Source organism: Hemitrygon akajei, chromosome 9 (genome assembly GCF_048418815.1).
Source record: "Hemitrygon akajei chromosome 9, sHemAka1.3, whole genome shotgun sequence".
Taxonomy (NCBI): Eukaryota; Metazoa; Chordata; class Chondrichthyes; order Myliobatiformes; family Dasyatidae; genus Hemitrygon; species Hemitrygon akajei.
In genome coordinates, this window is record NC_133132.1 from 118,352,876 (window position 1) to 118,377,983 (window position 25,108).

Here is a 25,108-nt window from a genome sequence, read left to right on the forward strand (position 1 = left end):
TCTTAATCTTAAATATTTCCTCATTTTTCTCCTCCCAATCTCTAAAACATTCTTCTATCCTACAACTCACAATGTTTCTCTGACTTTAGGCTGTCATGTGTCCTCTCACCCTTCATTTCTCCAGTGTTATGTGTTGGAAGCATCTTTGCAAAGTGCTTTAGTATACCCTCTTCTATGTCAAAGACTCAAGGTAAATGCAATCTGTTCTTGAATCAGTCTAAACTGATGATCTTACATGTGTTTTACAAGAACTAAAATATATTTTATTGTACCTATGACTATCATAAGGCCACTTATAAATGTGAGGATTGAGGTTACTGCCATTAGATTCATAGATGTAAGTTGTGTAGGCAGACTTGTAAAACTGAGCACGTATTTAGTGGTGAAAAAAAATAAGTGTAATGCAGCCCTTTAATTTGAAACAGCATCTCCTGATAATCAAATTAAAAGTATTTCCTTATTGCCTCAGCAGATAATATGAAGCAGTTGGGGAAGAACATTATCAGGAAAGGCAATAAAACTGTTTTGATTAGCTGTGTTGAAATTGGAGAAGAGCGGGAGAAATGTTAAAAATAGCAGCAGGTGTAAAATATTTGACACTCACACCTGCTGCACTATTCAATGAGAACTTTTACCTGAATCATGTTCTTGCATAAATCCCGTATCATTTTCTTCACAACTCTCTTGGGTGAAGAGTTCCAAAGATTCTTAACTGCCATGTGAAGGAATTTCCCATTTTAATCTTGAACGGCTGATCGTTTATTTAAAGTATGACCTTGGTTGCCTCAAATCCAATAAATATTCTTAACAGCATTCGTACCGTTACTTAAATCTAGTCCTGTCCCTTGATGGTTACAGTAACATTCAGTCGTGCACCCCTCTCCCCATGAAGCAGTTTCAGAGCAGAAGAGTTAAGCAATTGTTGCAAATACCATCCCTCAAAACTGTTGCATTGACAAGAATCATTCCTATAGGCAGTGCAGTCCTGTGCTCCCTTTACAGTTCTAACTTCATTATCAAAGTAAAACATGGAATCGAACTCACTATGATCTAGGTGCATTGGCAATCCACCTTCTGAATATATAGGCCTTCTTTAGAACACACCCAACAACCTGACCTGTTAGTATGCAACACATATTCATAATTAACATGAAGAAAAGTATTAGTGTCATGAGATTCTTCTGCATTTAAAAAGAAAATAGATATCCAGATTAATCAAAACTTATAATGTATGATGATTACTTAGGGTGACAGATAATAAAGATAAAAAGTTCAGTGCATCAAAGTTCTTCTGGCCCTGGTACGGTGGTACCACTGGCTTGTGCAAGGCATGTATCTATGTTGGCTTTCCTTCCACCTTGAAAGTATATGTAGACAGCAACACTTGGAATAGACCTTCCCTCCTCCTTTAATCCCTCCCACTCTGTTGCATCTAAAACAATAGGACCCCAGAATATTTAGCTGCCCCTCCTGCAACCATGTCTCACTAATGGCTACAATATCATAATTCCTGGTGTTGACCCATGCCCTGAGCTCATCTGCCTTTCCTACAATACTTGTGTTGAAATATACACACCTCAGAACATTAGTCCCACCATGCGCAAACTTTTGATTCCCGACTTTGTCTGAAGTCTTCACAACCTCTCCACTATCTGTTCTGGCACTCTAGTTGATCTTGGACAAGGTGTTTTAGTCCATAAAGTTTGTTTGGCCACTGACGCATCATGCTATAATTGTCCTACTTCATTAAAGATTTTAAAAGAAAACTATATGCTAAAATAGCATTCAAATTGTGTAGGACAGCTATTGCAATACTTCTGAAGCAGTGTACAGTACAATATTGCTCAGTCTCTACAGTGGAACATCTGGGAAGCCTCACACAGTACTGTCCCCATTCTTCTTAGTATCTTTAATCTTATGATGTTTAATTGCTTTTGGCAATATTTTAAAACACTCACAATTTTACTTAAGACTTCTTGTAATGGATATTCACTGTCTTTGGACTGGGGTTCTTGTTTTTTTTTTGCCAACAAAGTGTTGTTTTTGAATAAAGTAAACTCAGTCAGCATTCTTTGGTTACCCTCTTGTTGCAAGGGGGAGCCACTCTTAAGTTCTTAATGTAAATGATCACAGTAATAAGTTTGAAGTTTAAAATATGTTTTGAACATAAGCACTATCTATAGAGCAGACTGCTAGCTCACAGCACTTGGTCCAACTAGTCAAGAGATGCAGTATAAGTCAAAGGTTTATTTAATTTGGTTTGTTTCAAACAGACAATGCTGGCTAAGTAGCTTAGATCAAGGAAGCTTGCAAACCAAATTGATATAAATCAATAGTTGATCTGTTAATAGTTGGAAGACTGTATACTCAGAAAGTCACCTTCAAAGCATGAATTGTGGGTACCTGTGAACTCTGTCTCCAGAAACTTTTATACCAACTTTGTTAAAAGGAATCTGAAGAAAAATATCACATGTGTTAAGTCACCCATGAGGCAGAAGAATTGTATAAATTTAGAAAGCAGTTCAGATTTATTAGGAGTAGTCCAGGAACATTAAGATGTATGACAGAAACATGGGGTAAACTAGAATCCATTCCTTTGCCTTCGATTTCTACGACAGACTGTTCATCTGTACCTCGTTGGTATGTCTATTTAGCTTAAAGGAATTGTATCTGTGTTTTGGAAATCCTTTGTTCTAGAAATGGTTTCTAATTTGGAAGATATCTGTGAGTTTTAAAAGTGTTTTAAGAAAGTTGTTTGAATTTAAAAGTGTACCACTGAATATTAACTGTGTTTAAACAACTTTGTTAGCTGGAAATATCTCATCCTTGGTAGGGTGGGGACTTACCACTCAAAGAGTGGGTATTGGTAGCTAAATTAACCATGGAGGATGAACAGGGAGGTGAACTAGTCTTTGAAGATTGGGCAGGGGTACTGTGGGTTACAGACATCTAGTTCATCCTCAAACTGTGGTGCCAATTGTTTCTTTTTTTAAAAACATTGAGAAAGACACTATTATCCCTTGCCTGTTCTTTCTGTGTCTTTTCCTCTTCAATTTTTGTTCACTTTCTCTGCTTATTTTTTACAGCATTCATCTAACCATTTTTTGTATTTCTATCTATCTTGAACAATCACAGACCACCCTACAGACTGCTCGCATTTTCCTTTCTCTGACAATAAGTCTGCAGGCACTCACTTAGTCCATTCCACCCATGCAATTTACCTCTCAACATACTTTATACTTCTTTGTCCATAATCTAAAAACCTGCACACTACCAGGATCCTTTATAGATATCTATCTTTGGAATTCCTTTTTTTTAAAACCACACACTTACTGAATTCCTGAAGGATCCAATTCCAACCAGGGCAACTTCTTTTCTCTTATTTTTTTGTTTAATGTCTTTGCATGGGACCTGACTCAGACAGTGACAACTTCTTCCTGCAGGACCCAACCCAGACCAGAACACCCCTTTTTCAATGTGCTCCCTGCCTAGACCATGGCATTCCTTTTTTTGATGTTGCAGCTTTCCTCAGTCAGCGACTAAGGTATTGCTTGACCACTCTACATGGGAGGAAATTTTTGTTCCAGCAGGAGACTCAGTCAGCTGCTCAAATATAAGCAGTCCAAGATTTAGGATTGATCAGCTACTGGAGCTGAATTCCTTTCTCGCATATAACAAAGTCAAGGATTAGCCATCTCAGTGGAGCCTCCACATAACTGTCTACGCTGATAACTGGACTCAGAACACACGCACCCTTACTGCTCAATCCTACTTTATTTTACTTGTGCACAAGGAGAACAGCACAGCCCCTGTCAACACACTGTTCTGAAGCCAGGACATAAAAATGTAATTTTTATACAGTTACGTTATCAGTTACAGATATTGACCATTTGGTAAAGTGTGTATGTCTGAAATCCTTACCTGCAAGATCAATTGTCATTCACAATATAGGTGTTAAAAGTCAAAAGAGATTAGAAGGAAACAACCAATGATAGTTTAAAGTTAGTCAAGTAATTGTCCCTTAATTGGTGTGTATGTTTTGCATCCTTCTGTTACTTTCTTATCTCTTCTCTGCAAGTGAAATGACTCCAGCAACCTGCTATGCAAAGGGAAGCTATGCTCTACAAAGACCTTTCTTACCCAGATTATCTACAATCCATCCCTACCTGGACATTATCTCAGCTCTTGCTTTGCCACAACACCTCGCTGTTAACATCTCAGCTCAACACTCTGGTCATTAAACCAATCACAGGGATTCCTTTTCTTCTCCACAACCTTCCCCCAGTTTCTCACCTGTTGAAAACCAACCTGAAACTCCCTTTCCCAGTTCTGGTGAAGGGTCACAGACGCAAAACATTGATTCTCTTTCCACAGATGTTCCCCAACCTGCTGGGTTTTCCGAGCACTTTCTGATTCTAAGCCTCATAAATAGCACAGCTAAAAGACCAGGGCACAGGCTGCATCCTGCAGCAACTCCTCAGCTACTGTCACCTGGCATCCACAAGGCACAAGACAGCTGTGAGACTGAATACTTTCCACTTGCCTAAATGAGTGCAGCAGAGACAATTGTCAAGAAGCTCAACACCATTTGAGAGAAAGCAAACCAATTGCCCGCAACGTTCACCCTTCACTCATCTGAGCACTGTAGCTGGAGAGTGAGCCATCTGGGAAAGACAGTACACCCGACAAGAATTCCCAGAGCCATGACCTCTACCACTGAGGACAAGGGCTTCAAGTGATGGGAATATTCCCACAATATTCACTCAAGAACACATGCTGATGCTTATAACTTTCCCAATAGGAATAAACTCTTTTTGGGCTTCCAGCCGAGTACAGGTATCAACTTTAACTAATGTTTCAATGACAAACTCTGTCATTTCCATCAGGAAGTTGTTGAAAAGAAAAGCCATCACTCCCCCACTCCGACACATAAAAGAAAAAGAAACAAAAGTCGTAAACACCCCCAAACCCCCCCACCCTCTCCCTCGCAAAAAAGCGACAATAGCATTAAATCCCCAGTCCCCTCTCACAGCGACAATAGTATCAAACCCCTCTCTCACACACATAAACTAATAAATTTACCTACACAGAAAAACACAAACAAGACATCAAACATCAGACCCCAAATCCCCAACTGACCCTTTGCATAAAATGTTACTTATCATCTGCCCAGCAATTGGCAACAAGAAAGAAAAATATCAAAAACTGAAGTGCATTGCAGGTCATGTAACTGGTCATTCAAGCTTAAAGGGGTGGAGTTTAATATTTCCATTGTTTCATATGTGATAGTGTACTTTCTGCATCACTTAGAATTGTGTTATTGTAATTGTTGCTCTCTGTGGTATCATAGTATCCAACACATTTCATTAATAAGAACTTTCAGTTTCTGCACCCATTTGCACTCATCCTTTATCAATTCAACTTCTTTATAATCCTGTATACATCCTCATCATTGCCACCACATCCCAGATTCTACTCACTCACCTATACACTGGGAGCAGTTTACAACAGGCAATGAACCAACCAAACCATACATCTATAGTTAGGGGGTCAGACAGGCGATTCTGTGGATGCAGGAAAGAACTCGGATGGTAGTTTGCCTCCCAGGTGCCAGGGTCTGGAATGTTTCAGATCGTGTCCAAGATATCCTGTGGTGGGAAGGAGAACAGCCAGAGGTCGTGGTACATATTGGAAAAAGGAAAAGGGAAGAGGTCCTGAAAAAAGACTACAGGGAGTTAGGAAGGAAGTTCAGAAGCAGGACCGCAAAGGTAGTAATCTCGGGATTACTGCCTGTGCCACGTGACAGTGAGTATAGGAATAGAATGAGGTGGAGGATAAATGCGTGGCTGAGGGATAGGAGCAGAGGGCAGGGATTCAGATTTCTGGATCATTGGGACCTCTTTTGGGGCAGGTGTGACCTGTACAAAAAGGACAGGTTGCACTTGAATCCCAGGGGGACCAATATCCTGGCGGGGAGGTTTGCTAAGGCTACTGGGGAGAGTTTAAACTAGATTTGTTGGGTGGTGGGAACCGAACTGAAGAGACTGGGGAAGAGGTGGTTGGCTCACAAAAAGTGAAAGCTTGTTGACAGTGCGAGAGGGAGGATAGGCAGGTGATAGGGAAAGGACATGCTGAGACTGAAGGTTTGAGATGTGTCTAATTTGATGCAAGGAGTGTTGTGAACAAAGCGGATGAGCTTAGAGCATGGATCAGTACTTGGAGATGTGATGTGATGGCCATTACAGAGACTTGGATGGCACAGGGACAGGAATGGTTACTTCAGTTGCTGGGTTTTAGATGTTTCAGAAAGGACAGGGAGGGAGGCAAAAGAGGTGGGGGTGTGGCACTGTTCATCAGAGATAGTGTCACAGTTGCAGAAAAGGTGGACGTCATGGAGGGATTGTCTACGGAGTCTCTGTGGGTGGAGATTAGGCACAGGAAGGGGTCAATAACTTTACTGTGTGTTTTCTATAGGCTGCCCAATAGTAACAGGGATATCGAGGAGCAGATAGGGAAACAGATCCTGGAAAGGTGTAATAATAACAGAGTTGTCATGATGAGAGATTTTAATTTCCCAATATATTGATCAGCATCTCCCTAGAGCAAGGGGTTTAGTTGGGGTGGAGTTTTTTAGGTGTGTTCAGGAAGGTTTCTTGACACAGTATGTAGATAAGCTTACAAGAGAAGAGGCTGTACTTGATTGGAAATGAACCTGGTCAGGTGTCAGATCTCTCAGTGGGAGAGCATTTTGGAGATAGTGATCATAATTCTATCTCCTTTACAATAGCATTGGAGAGAGATAGGAACAGACAAGTTAGAAAAGTGTTTAATTGGAGTAAGGGGAATTATGAGGCTATCAGGCAGGAAATTGGAGGCTTAAATTGGAAACAGATGTTCTCAGGGGAAAGTATGGAATAAATGTGGCAAATATTCAGGAGATATTTTTGTAGAGTTCTGTATAGGTAAGTTCCAATGAGACAGGGAAGTTATGCTAGGATACAGGAACCGTGGTGTACAAAGGCTGTAATAAATCTAGTCAAGAAGACAAGAAAAGCTTACAAAAGGTTCAGAGATCTAGAAGATTATAAGGCTACTAGGAAGGAGCTTAAGAAGGAAATTAGGAGAGCCAGAAGGGGCCATGAGAAGGCCTTGGCGGGCAGAATTAAGGAAAACCCCAAGGCATTCTACAGGTATGTGGAGAACAAGAGGATAAGACTTGAAAGAATAGGACCTATCAAATGTGACAGTGGGAAAGTGTGTATGGAACCGGAGGAAATAGCAGGGGTACTTAATGAATACCTTACTTCAGTATTCACTATGGAAAAGGATCGTAGTGATTGTAGTGATGATTTGCAGCAGACTGAAAAGCTTGAGCATGTAGATATTAAGAAAGAGGATGTGCTAGAGCTTTTGGAAAGCATCAAATTGGATAAGTCGCCTGGACAGGATGAAATGTATCCCAGGCTACTGTGGGAGGTGAGGGAGGAGATTGCTGAGCCTCTGGCGATGTTCTTTGCATCATCAGTGGTGACGGGAGAGGTTCCGGAGGACTGGAGGGTTGTGGCTGTTGTTCCCTTATTCAAGAAGGGGAGTAAAGATAGCCCAGGAAATTATAGACCAGTGAGTCTTACCTCAGTGGTTGGTAAGTTGATGGAGAAGATCCTGAGAGGCAGGAGTTATGTACATTTGGAGAGGTATAATATGATTAGGAATAGTCAGCATGGCTTTGTCAAGGGCCGGTCGTGCCTTATGAGCCTGATTGAATTTTTTGAGAATGTGACTAAACATATTGATGAAGGAAGAGCCATAGATGTAGTGTATATGGATTTCAGCAAGGCATTTGATAAGGTACCCCATGCAAGGCTTATTGAGAAAGTAAGGAAGCATGAGATCCAAGGGGACATTGCTTTGTGGATCCGGAACTGGCTTGCCCACAGATGACAAAGAGTGGTTGTAGACGAGTCATATTCCACATGGAGGCCAGAGACCAGTGGAGTGCCTCAGGGATCTGTTCTGGGACCCTTACTCTTCATGATTTTTATAAATGACCTGGATGAGGAAGTGGAGGATGGGTTAGTAAGTTTGCTGATGACAAAAAGTTGGAGGTGTTGTGGATAGTGTGGAGGGCTGTCAGAGGTTACAGCGGGACATTGATAGGATGCAAAACTGGGCTGAGAAGTGGCAGATGCAGTTCAACCCAGGTAAGTGTGAAGTGGTTCATTTTGGTAGGTCAAATATGATGGTAGAATATAGTATTAATGGTAAGACTCTTGGCAGTATGGAGAATCAGAGGGATCTTGGGGTTTGAGTCCATAGGACACTCAAAGCAGCTGCACAGGTTGACTCTGTCTTTAAGAAGGCATATGTGTATTGGCCTTCATCAATCACGGAATTGAATTTAGGAGCTGAGAGGTAATGTTGCAGGACCCTGGTCAGACCCCACTTGGAGTACTGTGTTCAGTTCTGACCGCTTCACTACAGGAAGGATTTCAAAGCCATAGAAAGGGTGCAGAGGAGATTTACAAGGATGTTGCCTGGATTGGGGAACATGTCTTATGAGAATAGCTGAGTGAACTTGGAGTGAACCTTTGGAGCAAAGGAGGATGGGGAGGTGGGGTGATAGAGGTGTATAAGATGATGAGAGGCATTGATCGTATGGATAGTCAGAGGCTTTTTCCCAGGGCTGGAATGGTTGCCATAAGAGGACACATGTTTAAGATGCTGGGGACTAGATACAGAGGAGAATTCAGGGGTAAGTTTTTTACGCAGAGAGTGGTGAGTGCATGGAATGGGCTGCTGGCAACGGTGGTGGAGGCGGAGACGATAGGGTCTTTTAAGAGACTTTTAGATAGGTACATAGAGGGCTATAGGTAAGCCTAGTAATTTCTAAGGTAGGGACAAGTTTGGCACAGTTTTGTGGGCCAAAGGGCCTGTATTGTGCTGTAGGTTTTCTGTGTTTCTATGCCTTTTGGATGTGGAGGGAAACTGGAGGAAACTATTGTAGTCACAGCAGGAACTTGCAGGCTCCACACTGACAGCGCTGGAGGTCGTAGTTGAACATGGCTCTTCTGTACTGTGAGGGTGTAGCTCTACACCACTTTTGTCAAAGAGCTTAGAAAGACTTTAGCACAACTCTGAATGCTTGTTATTGGCCAATTAAAATCACTCTGCTTTTGGCTATTTTGCATCCATCATTACAGGTAGTGGTAGGGGATTATAGCTATTAAGTTAAACATTATTCTTTATTTTTTTTACAAAAGTGAGTTAGTTTTTTTATGTTAAGGTTACCTCTCATGAGGCAATCTAAAACTAGGGGGCAGCATTTAAGCCAAAGGAGCTGTCTATTTGGGGCCGGCATGAGGTAATTCTTTTTCTCTCAGGGGAATGTGATACTTTGGAACTTCCCAAGGTGGTGGAAGCAGAGTTTCCGAATATACTTAATGCAGAGGTAGACGGTAGTGGATAAGTGTGTAAGATCACTATATGTAGGTGGGAATGTGATGGTGAGGTTGCAATCAGATCAGTTCTGAATTCATTAAATGGTGGACCACGCTCAAGGGATAAGTGACCTCCTCCTGCTCCCAATTTGATTGTTCCTATGTTTGGAGTTTTGTAAATGCAATCTTCTTTCTTCATGATGATTAGCATCAATAGACTGGGGAGAGGTTAAACCCAGAGAGCTGTGGAGCCAGTGAATGGTATCAACGTCTGAAAGGGCCATGGAAAATTAAGCTTTCCTGACCAAGTTTAAGTGTAGAACTTTTACTATATTGATGTGCATAAATCCTGTGTAAAGAGAGGCAAAGAAATTACAGGGTGCAGTCTGGAAGAAGACCTTTACACTTTCCACTTTTTTTTTGTTTAATTTCAGTTAATTTTACCACCAAGTATCCATCGACTTCTCTGATACATTTCCAGCTGACGGTTAGAGAATGGGCAAAGAAAGGGCTGATGGAATATAATGCTGGGAAGTGAATGGTCATGCACTTTGGTAGAAAGAGAAAAGTCATAGACTATTTTCCAGAAATCAGAGGTGCAAAGGGACTTGGAAGTCCTAGTGCAGGATTCCCTAAATGTTAACCAGCAGGCTGAGTTGGTTGTAGGGAAGTAAATTCATTTCAAGAGTACTAGAATATAAAAGCAAGGATGTAATGCTGAGACTTTATAAGGCGTTGGTCAGACCACATTTTGGAGTATTGTGAGCTATGCTCCCTCTAAGCTGTGTGCGTGTTTTTCAACCAGCGCGCATAGGAAATTAATGTGCGCATAAAAGATTAGTTACCTAAAATAATGTAGTACTGTAATTAATGATAATTATTGAAAATAATCTTTTAGCTAAATGTTTCTGTTAACTAGTTAGTTGGTTTTTCAGATACCACAATGCACGTCACTAATTTACGTCACCTCACCTTTCCTGTTCCGGTTTGTACAGCTGCATCACGGCGGCAGCCATCTTTGGCAGACAGTGTTCATATCGTAAACTTCACATTTGGCGATGAACAAATTAATGCCTTATGTCTAAAATATCATGATTTTCTAGCTGAAAATACTGTAATAGTTAAACAGTTTAATGATTTCATATTTTCCATGCAAGAAAAAATTAAATCAAAACTGATTTCAAATTTTGCTCAAATGATGGCATTTGTACTTCAAAATGAACAGTTTTGCGACCTTGCACATGGACATCGGGGGAATCTTTTTGCGTCTAGTGCGGACTGTGAGCGAGGTTTTAGCCTAATGCATCAACTCAAAAACAAGCTGAGAAACCCTTTAGGTAAATATCATTTGGATATGTTAATGAGAATCAAAAGCTATCAATTGGATGGAAGTTCTATTAGTCTCGATAGAGTTTACAAAGAATGGGTAAATGCCAAAGACAGGAGAGAGAAAAAATAACTGAGTGACTTAAATATGTATGTTATTTTGTTGTTATTCTGTGCAGTTCTATGTCAAATATTTTGTAAACCTACATAAACTGTGCCATGTGTGCATTCAGTGCGCGCATACTTCCCGTCACAGGAAAAAAAATTGTACAAGATTTTTGCACACACTGACTACTAAAAATTAGAGGGAACATTGATTGTGAGCAGTTTTGGACCGTTCATCTAAGAAAGAATATGCAGGCATTGTAGAGGATCAGAGGAGGATTATGACAATGATCCCAGGAATGAAAGGATTGACATATGAGGAACATCTGATGGCTCTGGTCCTGTACTCACTGTAGTTTAGAAGGATGAGGTGAGACCTAATTGAAATCTGCTGAATATTGAAAGGTCCAGATAGAATGGATGTGGAAAGGATACTTCCAAGAGGGGGAGAACCTAAGAACAGAGGGCTCAGACTTAGAGGATGTCCCTTAGAGATGAGGAGGAATTTCTTTAGCTAGAGGATGGTAAATCTGCAGAATTCATTGCTACAGGTGGCTATGAAGGCCAAGTCATTGGGTGTATTTAAAGAGGAGGTTGATAGGTTCAGAGCACCCAAGGTTACATGGCAAAGGCTGGAGAATGAGGTTGAGAGGGATAATAAATCAGCCGTGGTCAAATGGTGGAGCAGACTCAGTGGGTTGAATGGCCTAATTCTGCTCTCAAATCTTACAGTTTTATGGTCTCTGATGTCTAAAATGGAGTAGAATGAAATTCAAATGTAACTATGGCTACCATGATAGTGTAGTGGTTAGTGTGATGTGATTATCACTGGGGTCGTCGGAGCTTGGAGTTCATTGTCTGTGTCCTCTGTAAGGAACCTGTACATCCTCCTGTGGAATGCATGGGTGTCTCTGGATGTTCCGATTTCCTCCCACAGTCCAAAGACATGGTACTGTAAACTTATCCCACAATAAGTTAGTGTTAAATCCGGGGTGTCGGGTGGTGCAGCTTTAAGGGCCGCATTGCATTTCTAAATAAAATAAATTTCAAAAGGGGTTTGGGTAAATACTTGGGGAAAAAAATCAGGGCAGGGGATGAAGCTGACTGGATGTGTCAAGGAACCGGAAGAGACACGTGGGTCTGCATTACATTTAAATGTTACACGATTGTGAGAAAACTGCTTTCAAGCTGGCGGGGTTGGTTTTCAACCTTTGGCCAGCAGAGGGCATCACCGCCCTACTAATTCAAATAAATGTGACAAATCACAAGGTTTAATGTTACAAAGGTGATAACTACAAGAAAATGTATTGTGATATTGGCGAGGAAAAATAAAATGTACCCATCTGCATAATGACACTGTACAGTTCAAAATCATTCCTAAATAAATGGACTTATGTACACAGTAATTTTATTGGAATTTCCCAAAAAAAAGCATGAACTGGTTTGCATCCCTGCAAGTGAGTCAATTAACATCCTGGTTTTGACAGAGACAGGGCTTATGGCTTATGATTATTCTTTCTCAGTGAAGCTTCCCTGACAGGCTGTACTTTTCACTCTGTGTTTGATCCAAACTGCAATTGCTGGAAAATGGCTCCAGTACAACATCTAGTTATTTTCCTTATTCAAACATCTCACACATCTTTATGTTTCTGTGAAATCTCTTCTTAGTGAAGTTCTTACCATTAGTCACCTTGAAATCTCATTGTAGAATTATTGCTCTGTCTTGAATACATCCAAAGACTCTGCCAAAACCAACTCTCTGTACAGTCACTGAATCAGTCCTGACGTGCATGCTGACAAGTTCCAGCCCTCCATCTACTCGCTCTGTCCTATGTGCTGCCAAACAATCAGTCTGACGGTGAAGGATGATTCCAAGCAACTGATCCTATATGCCTTCTTGTTAGCTGGAAGCACACTAGACTCTAAGTCAAAAGACAGTCTTCTTCCACCCCAGATCTGAGTGAGTGTTAGAGATGAGATGAGGCCCTGTCTCTTTTCACGTGGCACTGTGTTGAAGGGGTGGGGAACTTACTCTGGGTAGCATTGATTGAAGCAGATTTTTAAAAAATTTTCACTCACATGAAGGATATCAACTACTGCTCCTCCTATACACAACAATGGCCACTCTTCAGGTACTTAAAAATTCGTTTAGAGACTTGTGGGATCAAGGGATTGTGGGATTGTGCTTTGTAAGTACAATTTTTCAATAGTTTCTGACTCCCAGTCAATGATTTTGAGCTGAACTGCAAACGACCCAACAAGTCACCCAACCTTTAATCACTCAATTTCCAAAGTGCCTATTGCCACATCTCAGTCAGTATATTCTCTCTATTTCCCTGCATGGATTTGCCAAAACTTCTGCTCCCAGTACTGTCTGTTCTGTGCACTTCATGCCAGCAATGAATGTCATTGCACCCTGGTCTATATGACAATAATAAACAAATCAGAGTTTGGCTTTACTCCCAAACCCAGCTGTGAAAGACCCAATATGATCTTCACATCCAGAATCAACTCTTCGGGACTTCTTTTCTGATTTCCTCCCTTTGGTAAACAGACGTCTTCCAACGAGCTTCTGGTCATCTTGCCTGCAAAGTCCACTCCATGTCCTGTCAAGAAATTATTTTTTACAGATGTATTGTGGAGTGCACTCTCACAGGCAGCATCACCAATCTGGAGATCAAAATAAACTGCTGTCGGCTCCGTTATGGCCACTAGCCTCCGTAATATCCAGGACATCTTCAAGGCAGCATCCATCATTAAGGACTGCCATCACCCTGTTCTCATTGCTGCCATCAGGAAGGAGGTACAGGAGCCTGAAGGCACTCACTCAACGATTCAGAGACAGCTTCTGCCATCTGATTTCCAAATGGACATTGAACCCATGAACACTACTTTTTTTTTATTAATTTTTGCTCTACTTATTTAACTACTTAATAAATACTTATTGTAATTCAGTTTTTTTTCTCTATTGCATTATACTGTTGCAGCAAAGACAACAAATTTCACGATATATGCTGGTGATAACTAAACCTGGTTCCAAACCACACACTCACACACAATGCTGGAGGAACTCGGCAGACCAGGCAGCATCGGTTTCGGGTTCGGCTATACTCTTTCCCACAGATGCTGCCTGGTCTGCCAAGTTCCTCCAGCATTTTGTGTGAGTTGCTCGGATTTTCTCCCGTTTCTGATGATTCTGAAGTTGCCTTTGCCTCCAACGCCGACAGATGGCGCGGCGCCCCCACTAACCGGGCAGGCCAGAGCCCCAGGGGGCTTGTACACTCATTTCGAGAGCTTGTCAGTACTTCCCGAACATAAACACCGGCTTCTGAAAGAAGGGGACAGTTTATTGAAATATGGTCATGATGGTAGATTTCAGCACCGAGGGTGATTTCCCTGGGGTCCTGGCGCAGTGCGGTGGTGGAGGGTGTGAGCTGCGGAATCAGTGTCACTTTGCACTTTTGGGTCCCGGGAATTCATTGCACCAAGTTTATTGCATGAAAAAAATATGAGAATGCACCGCTATAAATGCCTAGTACAGGCTCAGTTTATCTGTGCAAAGACGAGAGGTTCATATCCTGGCATAAGTAGGATCAGACGGGCGTAATTCGCCTTTTTCTCGTGTGGTGAAGTATTATAGTAAATCCCCTCCCCGGCGTGTTAGTGTAAACACAGTAAAGTATATGTAGAGAGGGTGGTACCCAATTAGACCGTACCAATGTTGCTAGGCGATGCTGCTCGGTATTAAACACAACCCACGTGGTCGTGTGGCCGTCATGCTTCTGTCCCACAGTCCTGTTCCTTTGCCGTGTCCTGCATAACGGCGTAGCAATGTATCCCCAAAGCGGGCCTACTGAAGTGGCGGGGAATATGCAGGGAACTTCCCGGAACCCATGCAGGAACTCGGGAGTTTTCCTTGTCCAACAACACTGGGACTCGTTCCTAGTGCCTGTGTCGGTACATTGCAATGAGCCGGAGACACTGCTCCGGAATGCGCGGTGAGTCTCCTGTTAGTGTGGGGTGGGGTGGGGAGGCACTTTGTCAAGGGCAGGGAAGGGCACCAGCTCCAGACTCACTGGCGCCTCCCACACACCTGTTTAACTCAGGTTAATGTCTCTCTGCAGACAGGTGAGAGGTTTCGCAAGCGGCTTCCTTTCAGAGTAAGAGTTCCGGCACCGAGGAGCAAGCTAGCGACTGGACAGCCCAGTGAACTGCTGCGCGGCACGGAGCAGCAGCAGCAGCAGCTTAGTTCTTAGAAATAGGAAGCGCGGTTCCAGTTAGCGGGAGCGGGTTCAGTACAGGGCAGTCCTGACAAACTGGAATTAAAGGCATAACACTTCTGACACAATTAAATTGTTGCGAAACATTTACAGGTTTAATAAAAACGTTCATTTTTCTTTAACAGATAATTCGTAATTTATTAATATTTTTATTTTGAAACGGTCTTGAACCCACTTCATTCTCGGTTCCATTTGTGAAAAAAAAAATGTCATCTTGTAGAATCTTATGAATTTTCAGTTGATCAGCGTTGGGTAAGTGGCAAATTTCAGATATTTGAAAATAGATTACACCTGTACTGACCTTTCGCTATTTTAAACGCAAAACACGCTTAGCAGAGATGCTCGCAAATTATTGGTCTTCGCTTTATGATCGATACTGTTGGCATACTGGCTCAGACCAGCCACATTCCCCTGCTTGTAAAACAGTGAACACATTGACAGTGACTGAAAGCAGCGATTCAGTTGTCCAACAGGCCAGTTACCTTTCTCATTAACTCCAAGAGCAATGAAGTAATTTCACATTCAGTAAGCAACGATTTATTTTGTATAAAAAGTACGATTTACAATATTAACTTTTATAAAAAGTTTCAGAATAATTAAGTACAGCATTACAACGTTGCAGAAATGCACATCTCTGCTACTATACACGGTACTCTGATTAGAGTTCACAAGGTTGTGTATCTCACAAAATCAGCCAGTAGTCTTGCCAGAAAATAAAGTCTGGCAAAAAAAAATGTCTGCTTGTTGCTTAGATCTCTTCTGGCTACGCTCCACCATCATAAGATGAAGTCTTCATCCTTCGACGATATTCCTTGTGTGTAAGTGTGAGAGTGTGTTGTGTGTGCGTGCTTCCCTCATCTGGGATATATTAATAATGAAACTAGAAAAAAAACAACTGCGAGCCTTCCAAATGAAGAAAGGGCATTCAGTCCATTTATAAATAACCGATCAGGCCGGGTGAAAAGGGAGTTTGGAGGATCATTTAGAAAGTCATTCAGTCAATGATTGTTGTTGGGCCACTTGGCTACGATCGCTCCAGGGGCTGCATCAGCTCAGGCCTCGTGATGTGCGAACACCTGCAAAACATTGAATAGAAAGAGGGGCGTGTTAGTAACAAAACACACACACAGCTTGGGCCTTCGGACAGACTGGCGCCACAGAGGAAGTCACACAAACATCATTTTGCAAGACTCCAGCCGCCCTTAAACCGGGACTGTACAAAGCGCCTCTTAAAACAAACTCACGTGCATCCACCCGGGGCTAAGCTGTTTGCTGGACTACATTTATTTTAAATTTGAGATTCCTTTAAGCTTAACTTCAGGCTAAGTTTAGCTAACACGATGTAGAAAATAATCCAATGAGTTATATATATATATATTTTAAAACTTTCAATTTTTTGCTCAATGGATTTGAGAAAAATGAAAATTACATTACCAAGTCTTTTAACACTACCGACAGAAATGTCAGCAAAGCACCTGAGCGCCTAATTCACTTCTAAGACTTCTCACGTGTATATTTCTGTATCTTAAAAATGCAGCGATTCAATTCCCTGTTATCGTGGTTTTCTGAATCAAGGCTCAGAAAAAACGCACATACGCGCATAGAAATAAAATGAGCTTTTACACTTACCAGTTGGTCAACGACAGAAAGCCTTACTGTCGTCCGACAACAACTGTTTGGGGAATTCAGATGCCTGGTGAAAAAGGAAAGGAAAACGTGAAGCCCCACCGTTAAAACAGAGGGTGAAAATATGCTCATACATTCAGACACAGGACTGACACACATTCAAACTAATCCGAGTTAATTTTTTTTGCAAAACTTAAATGCAGTTTGCTCGCAATATTGCCAATTGACCCAACAGCAGCATGCATTCAGTGGGCGAAAAAAACTGAAAGACAATACCTGTAAGGATAGGATCGCAACGTCTGTGTTGAGTGTTGACAGGGGCATTCTGGAGGGTGAGTTCTGGCTTTGGTGGAGAACGATAGAAGGGTGCGTGTCCAAAGCGATCTGCAGATCCAGAATGTAATCGATGACATGCTGGAGGATTTCCATTTTGCTGACTTTCTTGTTTTGCGGGATGCTGGGGACGAGCTCTTTCAGTTTGGAGTAGCAGTCGTTCATGTTGTAGAGGAGGCCAAGCGGCTCTTCCACCGGCGTTTTGCTTCTGGAAATAGCAAGGCTCTGCTCTGACAGGCCCCGCACAATGTCGCCGCTGCTTTGTTTCCTGGCCGATCGGATCGGGCTGACAGCTTTCATCGCGGATCCTTCAGATTCCGGGGACTTATTTGGAGGGAAAGGTTTTTTCTAAAAATAATGCAGTAAGAGATGCTCCTTGCCACTGCTGGTGGTGTCCGGCCGTTGTTTTCTGTGTCTGTCCGTTTCTAGTTCGCTTATTTATACCAAAACTCCGGGCTTTAATGTGTTCCTTCCCTGGTCCGTTTCATTGGCTGGATGGGAAATGTCAATAACTTCGGTTCGTGCTCCTATTGGCCCAGCCCCGCATGTTTACCCACCTCTTTCGTGTCCCCTCAGCCAACTGGATTATAGCAGAGGCGGACTTCGTCCTGCAACAAGGAACCTGAAAGATAGGTTTTTTTTTCATCTGACCGGGTACATTTAAAGGGACTGACAACCAGAGACCGATTATCCAATAATTTAATTTCCCATACATTTCAAAGCTTGTGTTAAAATCATAATTTTATGGAATTAATTTACATTAATTGCGTTCTCCAGCCCGATTTTGAGAAGGTGTATTATTAATGTGTGCTATGTCTACTATACATTTAACCAAGCCTTACAATAATTGTTCATGGAAGTAAAGCGGTGGTGGGATGAGGTGGGGGGGGGGGGGGGGGGTGGAGTTACTGTTCCTCAAAGGTAAGCCACTAACTCCACTTGTAAATGCTGCAGAACAACAGACAACATTTATTTAATGTAAATTCCCCATTTTCACTGAACTGTGTGGACAGTGGGCATTATTGGAATGTGCATTTCCCATTCAATAATTTTGAGATACCTTTAACCAAGTATCAGGTTAAGAGTGACAAACAGGAAAGTGTGCTTTGACATTAAGATCCAGCATTAACAGTTATTCCATACAGCATGTTTTATATGTTCTGGCTTTCTCCAGGGCCATTGTATGAGTTTCTCAGTTGCTTTTTCCACAGTCAGCAATTTATCAAAGGATGAAAGTAACAGATGTTCTTTGTGGCAACATTGAATATTGTAGAGTGTTACAAGAGGATGCAATTTTAAAAAGGTACAAAAAACTGACAAGATGCCATCAATTTGAAATATTTACTCTGTATATCTCTGCACACCGGCTGCCTGATCTGCTGAGTATTTTCAACATTTTCTGATTTTATTTTTGAGTCTGGTAATACACACACATCCATATCTCCACAAATATGGTTAAGGAGTGTGCACTTTTGTTTGATGCTAGTGATTTAACATTTCTACTTTTCCAGGAGATGGTGTAATTCACACACTGCTCAAAAACAGCAAGTATAATGATGCCCACTGCTCTAGAAATATTATCACATACACATAAAAAGGGAAGTTGTGAAACACTTTATTTGTTTACATCTTATTATAAAGTGATATTCTGCATGTGCATTACTTGTTAATGGAACAAGGTTTAAAAACATGGGAGATAATTTTTAAGTTGCTCTGCCCCAGGTACAGAGAAAGGGAACCATTTCCCAGTCACTATCAACAGTGTGTGGTTATTCAAAAACCAGGGTTCATGCTGAGCAGCATTGTTTTAGTGTTCTCTAAAACTGAAGTATTGACCTTGAAAATGCTAGCAATGTATGGAATTGACTTTAGGAAGCAGGTTATTGATTCCAAAGGTTACACAATTAACATGAGAGGCCATTAGTGATTATTCAAAGATGTGCCAATACTGCTAGACTTTATACATCATAAATAATGCTACCTACCTACCTCACACCATCCAGACTTAACAATTGATTAAGATGCTTTGAACATTATAATTTGAACTTTAAATTGGTACACATTGTATAGCATTAAGCAAATGAACCTGACACTATTTTATTGATGCTAAGTGATTTTATGAGCTGCTCCGGAATCAAGAGATTTCCCATCTGTTGTCTTGAATCAGCTATAGTGAACTAGATTTAATCCTGACCAATTGTAAAATTAAAAAAAAACCAGAAAATGTTGTAATACTTTGTAGAACAAGTCACAATTATTGGAAGTGAAATTGAGCATTTAATGTTTCAAATTGAAAACTCTTCATCAGGACCGTCCTCCAGTACTGTCCATCCACATTCTCCCCGTGTTCATCTGGGCTATTCCTGGTTCCCCAGTTTTCCTCTGCATATGCTGATTTGTGGATTAATTGACAACTGCAATTTGCCCCTATTGGGGGAATTAATGAGCTTGTGAAAGAGAATAGGTTACAAAGAAATAGATGGAGAAATGGGCTGGATTTGAAAGACAGCATAGACTAAATGAAAGGCCCCTTTCAGTAGCATAAATGACTGCATATAAGGCAAAATGTATGAAATGACTATTATGGGATTTGCTTTATGATCCTCAGTAAACTTCGTAAGTAACTAAATTCATAGATTTGTTTATGTCATGTACCTTTTTTTGGTGAACTATTACTGGAATTGCCTTTCAATGAAGAAATGCAGTAAACACTGCCTGGGATTTTTTTGAGTCAAGTCTGTTTTCAATATTTGAAGTTATCAAAAATGTGTTCTTTTGGTTTTATACAGATATACAGCACTGTGTAAGCTACAATACAGTGGATCCCAGTTAATTGGGCCATTGGTTAATCAGGACAGCTACTTATTTGGGACAACCCTTAAACAACAAAAACACATTGAGAAAAGTGCCAGAATTCCCTTCATTTGTTTGGACACTAATTGGGGCAGGAGATGGTTATGTAATATTTTGTAACTGGCTATAGATCCTGCGCACATCATGTGGCCTTTAAATATAATGTCACTTGTGTATGTTTGTCTTTAAAAAGCAGTGCTTTTTGTCACTGATAGTTGGCGAATAATACAACTCAGAACTGTTTTGCTTACTGCAGTTTCAAGAACTGATTTGGAAAGGCCAAGAACAACCCAGAATGAAAATGAAACGATTTCATTTACTTCAACAAATTAGGAATACCAAGAATTAGAAGGTACAGAAAATCATTTTGAATGTTACAATGAAAAGATTTGGAGGATGCAGTCTTCGAAAGCTCTGTTTGAAGTAGCCCACTCTTTGCATGAGGTGTCTTCACTGATTTTGTTCATTTACAGTTAATCAAAAGAATGTCAGCGTACACCAAATTAATTCCTCCATTAACTATTACAAACTAATAGGCTTACAGTACTGTTAATGCTCTAGTTCTGTTTTATTTAAATACATAATTTGTTACTCAGTTAAAATCAGTTTAGTCTTTTTTATATTTAGAAGAATGCATGGGGATCTTATTGAAACCTACCAAATGTTGAAAGGACTAAGTAGGGTGGATGAGGAGAGGATGTTTCCTCAGGTGGGGACATCCAGAACTAGAGACCACAGCCTCAAAATTGAGGGACAACCCTTTAGAACAGAGTTAATTTTTTTTTAAGCCAGTAAGTAGTGTACCTGTGGAATGCTCTGCTACTCTGTGGTACAGGCCAAGTCTGTGGGTATATTTAAAGAGGAAGTTGATCATTTCCTGATTGGTCAGGGCATCAAAGGATATGACAAGAAGGCAGGTGTATGGGGTTGAGTGCGATCTGTGATCAGCCATGATGGAATGGTGGAGCAGTTGATGGGCTGAGTGGCCTAATTCTGCACCCATGTCTTATACCTTTTTAACTATTTTAGTGAAACTTCAGCTAATTGGAGCAGATGCTAATTTGGGCTAATCAGAAAACACTGTGCATGTTTTAAACTGCCCACCACTGACAATGGATTTTTGTTGAGTAAGGGAAGTGCATTATCTCCATTTCAATAGTTTAGTAGTGTTATTTATCACTGTTAACATGACAATCATATTTTACACTGTTAGTGTTACAAGTTTTAAGTCTGTATTTTATGTAATGGAATAAACTAATCAGATTTTTTATAGTTCTGCCATAATTACACAAGTATTTGCTTTTTAGAGTACTAGCCCTTCATACTTCTCACTTTTTAATATGATAGAACTATCACCTGCAAATTTCATTTAATTTCTTTTTAAAACAGGAAAACAGAATTTGTCATTTTCCCTCTCCATGCAGTAACATTAATAGGCATAAAGGCAATCTTAATTTTTTTGCATAAAATTCACGTGGCATCAATCCAATGACCATTATAAAAACTGGTTCGATTACCTTTTACCTGCAACAGGAGTGCGTGATGCACAAAACTATGGGTTCCCACATTCTGAAGAACTCGCAAAGTGAATTTTTTAAAAAGCAGGATACAGCAGTCAGATCTATTTCAATTCTTTATTTAACAAGCAACGCTGCAGATTATTTTTCTTTGTGTTCTTACAGTCTGCAGTACCATTTTTTGTGTGTAGCAGAGCGATGCGAATGCAAGAAAGTTTAAGAGGTCTAAATTCCCAAGGACTTGTCCACATCTGGCGCAGGCGGATCTTACATTGTGTCCTTTTGTGTTCTTGGCTCAGCTGTGTCCACTGGCCCCGCCACCGCCTCCCTGACTGATCGCTGACAGCTGATTAATTGGCAAGAACAAGCGGCAGTGAGCAGCTCCCTCCAACCCGCGCCGACTCGCTGGCGCCAGCTGTGACGTCACCCATTCACAGCGACCCTCCAGCCAGTCAGAGCGGCGCCACTCAGGCGGCTACCATGGCAATAGGTGCTGTCAATCAGATTGGAGTACAAGGACAGCAACTGCTAAGCTATTACTCACCGCCCATTACGAGCTGAGAAATTGTCATTGAATTCGCCACTTCGGCACAGATCGGCCTTTAGGGTCCACACACCTGCACTATTTGCATTTCTAAAGTCAAATTTAAAGGGAAGTCATCTCGGCAGTTCTCAAATGCACAAACAAAATGCACAGGGATTTTCAGCTGCACAGCTACAGATATGCCTCTAGAATAATCGGTCCAAACAAACTTTTTTGAAGAACTGAAAGCTTTCGCTGTTCTAAACACCAGCATCCAGATTTGCTTTTCCGCGAATTAATTTTTTTTTAAAACCCAATCGGTTAAATTGTATTCATTTTTTTCGAATGAAGTATTTCGACTCCTTCCTGAATTGATTTGAAACTTAAGATAACTATCTGCAATTAACTGACATTAAAAGTTAAAGCGACCTTTTTAAAACGGTCTCTTTCAAACATTAAAAAAAAGTTTTCCTTGTATGTTATTCCGGTCACAAGGAAAAATAAAGAAAATTAGCTGGCAAGGGACCTACAAGCAATCTTTGGCCAGTTCTAGAGCTGGTGGAAGCTCTCTTAGGCTGGCGTCAGCGAGTCTGGTCCAGCCTTTCACTGTTGTCCTGACTTTATTCAGCTGCACAGACAATCAGGCATCAGAAAGAACCGTGAAGAATGCTGCAGGCAACCTTCCTCAAAAGTGCTTTTTTTTTGCACATTCTCACATAAAGCGCTCTGAGACACCGAGAATCGCATCACAATCTCCCCACTATATGTCGACCATCTGCGCGAAAATAATTTCCAGTGTGACTAAAGGCAGCTGCATCAACAAATTGTTACTCAGAAAAGATGACTCAACAATTCTGGGAGGGAGGGGAAGGAGAAGGGCGAATAATAGTAAAAACTTGTTTGATCCTATCCAGAAGCGGCCAACTTCGTTCCCCATTCTCCTTTTGTTTTGCAAGCGATGCGACATGTTCACAAGACGCATTTCGGAAAAAAAACCCCACTGAATTCAACATCCCGACTGGCAACAATAGCCGTGCGCCTGTTACTGTGCACGTTACCGATCACTGGAAAGCTGGTCTTCCCGCTGCTTCCTTCATGACACGGTAGTGTGGTGCGGGGCAAGTAATCAAGTGTTGCGCTTTTGCACCCCTCAGGTTAGCCCGAGAAGTACAGAGCTAAGCACTGCGACATGACCCCGAACTGTGGCCGAGCCGAACCCTGCCGCGCGCTTCTTGTAGCAGCCCCGGCCCCCGGGGGCGGGGCTTCGGGACACCGGGAACCAGTGCGGTGCAACGGGGTCCGTCTTCCCGTCAGCAGCAGCAAATACAGTCCGTGCCGTTTTCAGCAGGACGGGGACTACTGTACTGTACCCGTGGACTCGTAACCTACTGCTGCACTGGCGACCGACCGGGTCGAGTGATTTGTTTTAGAGCAATTTCCCCATTCGTCGTCGCCACCTCTGGTGTTCAACTTTCTGATGTTGGAAGGCAGTGAGTGTGCAATATTATGTAGGCAACTCAGTGTCTTTGTCGTTTTGTATATCATCTCATTAAAAATAAATCTGCTCGGCGCTGATAATTCTGACTGGAGTTGATGGACTGATGATCCGATTCTGGCCCCACTTTGCACCAATGTATTTTTATCTTTAAATACTTTAAAGACGTGTTTCTGGCCACGCACCTGCTGTTTTTAACCTTTATTTATTAAATGCAAATACTATACAGATAATTACACTTTTTTACATTCCTGATTTCTTAATTGATAGCTACAGATTGTGAATTAAAAATACAGAATCCATGGTAAACAATTGGAGCCAAATCAAATGGCTGCAATCAATCAACCTGCAAGTGGCTGCAGGTTCTAGAATCTGGATCAACATACAAAACTGCAGAGGAACTTAGCAGATCAGCTAGCATCAATGAAGGGAAATGGACAGTCAATATTTCAAGTCAAGACTCTTATCTGTAGGCACGCTTTTCAGATGTAGCGTCTTGACCCAAAACATTGACTCCATGGATTTAGTGTTTTATCTTTTGTTACAGGAGGATCAAAGTTTTGGTGTAAGGTGCAATAGTTTGAAGGATGGATGTTTACACTTAAGTATCTTAAGAGCAGAAAAAATACATTTGGCCCTTTGATGTCAACTCTGCTGTTCAATAAGATCGTAGCTGATCTTTAAATACCTTGATACCTTAAATATCTTGAAAATCTTTTAAGAATGCTGCAGGGGTAAGAAATCTGAAATAAAACACAAAATGCTGGTGATATTCAGATTAGGCTAACAAGAGTTGAAGGAATCTTCATCTATGAAGGTTACAATAACGGGGTGGCCTACAGGGAAGAAGTCATCTCTCTGACACGATGGTGTCAACAACTTCCCCCTCAATGTCGCAAAAACAAAAGAGCTGGTTGTGGGTTACAGGAGGAATGGAGATGGGCTAACCCTTATTGACATCAATGGATCTGGAGTTGAGAGGGTAAACAGCTTCAAGTTCCTTGGCATCCATATCACCGAGGACCTCACGTGGTCTGTACAGACCAGCTGTGTGGTGAAAAGGCACAACAGCGCCTCTTTCATCTCAGACGGTTGAGGAAGTTTGGTATGGGCCCCAAAATCCTAAGAACCTTCTACAGGGGCACAATTCAGAGCATCCTGACTGGCTACATCAATGCCTGGTATGGGAACTGTACCTCCCTTAATTGCAGGACTCTGCAGAGAGTGGTGTGGACAGCCCAGCGCATAGGTAGTTGTGAATTTCCCATGATTCAAAACATTTATAAGGACAGGTGTGTAAAAAGTCACTGGGGACCCGAGTCACCCCAACCACAATCTATTCCAAACGCTACCATCTGGGAAACAGTACCACAGCATAAGAGCCAGGACCAACAGGCTTCGGGACAGCTTCTTCCACCAGGCTATCAGACTGATGAACTCACACTGATTTGAGTGTACTCTATATTACATTGACCGTTCTATTTATTATAAATTATTATGATAGTACATTGCACATAAAGATGGAGATGTAATGTAAAGATTTTTACTCATGCATGTGAAGGATGCTAGAAATAAAGTCAATTCAATTCAGAAGAAGATGAGGTAAATAATTC

The 25,108-nt window shown here is 41.4% G+C and overlaps 1 protein-coding gene and 1 long non-coding RNA gene across 2 annotated transcripts; one reads left to right on the top strand and one right to left on the bottom strand.

Annotated features, from left to right (window-relative positions):
• The first annotated feature begins 2,545 nt into the window (after positions 1 to 2,545).
• Positions 2,546 to 23,713, top strand: LOC140733477 (uncharacterized). Its single transcript, XR_012100293.1, has 3 exons — positions 2,546 to 2,640; positions 20,217 to 20,312; positions 23,155 to 23,713. It is a non-coding gene; the product is annotated as an uncharacterized lncRNA (long non-coding RNA).
• On the bottom strand, positions 15,663 to 17,546 carry id2a (inhibitor of DNA binding 2a). The gene is made up of 3 exons (XM_073056870.1): positions 17,051 to 17,546; positions 16,778 to 16,841; positions 15,663 to 16,224 (listed from the first exon to the last, which is right to left on the bottom strand). Exons 1-2 carry the CDS (start codon positions 17,405 to 17,407, stop codon positions 16,785 to 16,787), a joined length of 414 nt encoding a protein of 137 aa, XP_072912971.1. The 5' UTR covers positions 17,408 to 17,546; the 3' UTR covers positions 15,663 to 16,224; positions 16,778 to 16,784.
• Positions 23,714 to 25,108: the final 1,395 nt, after the last annotated feature.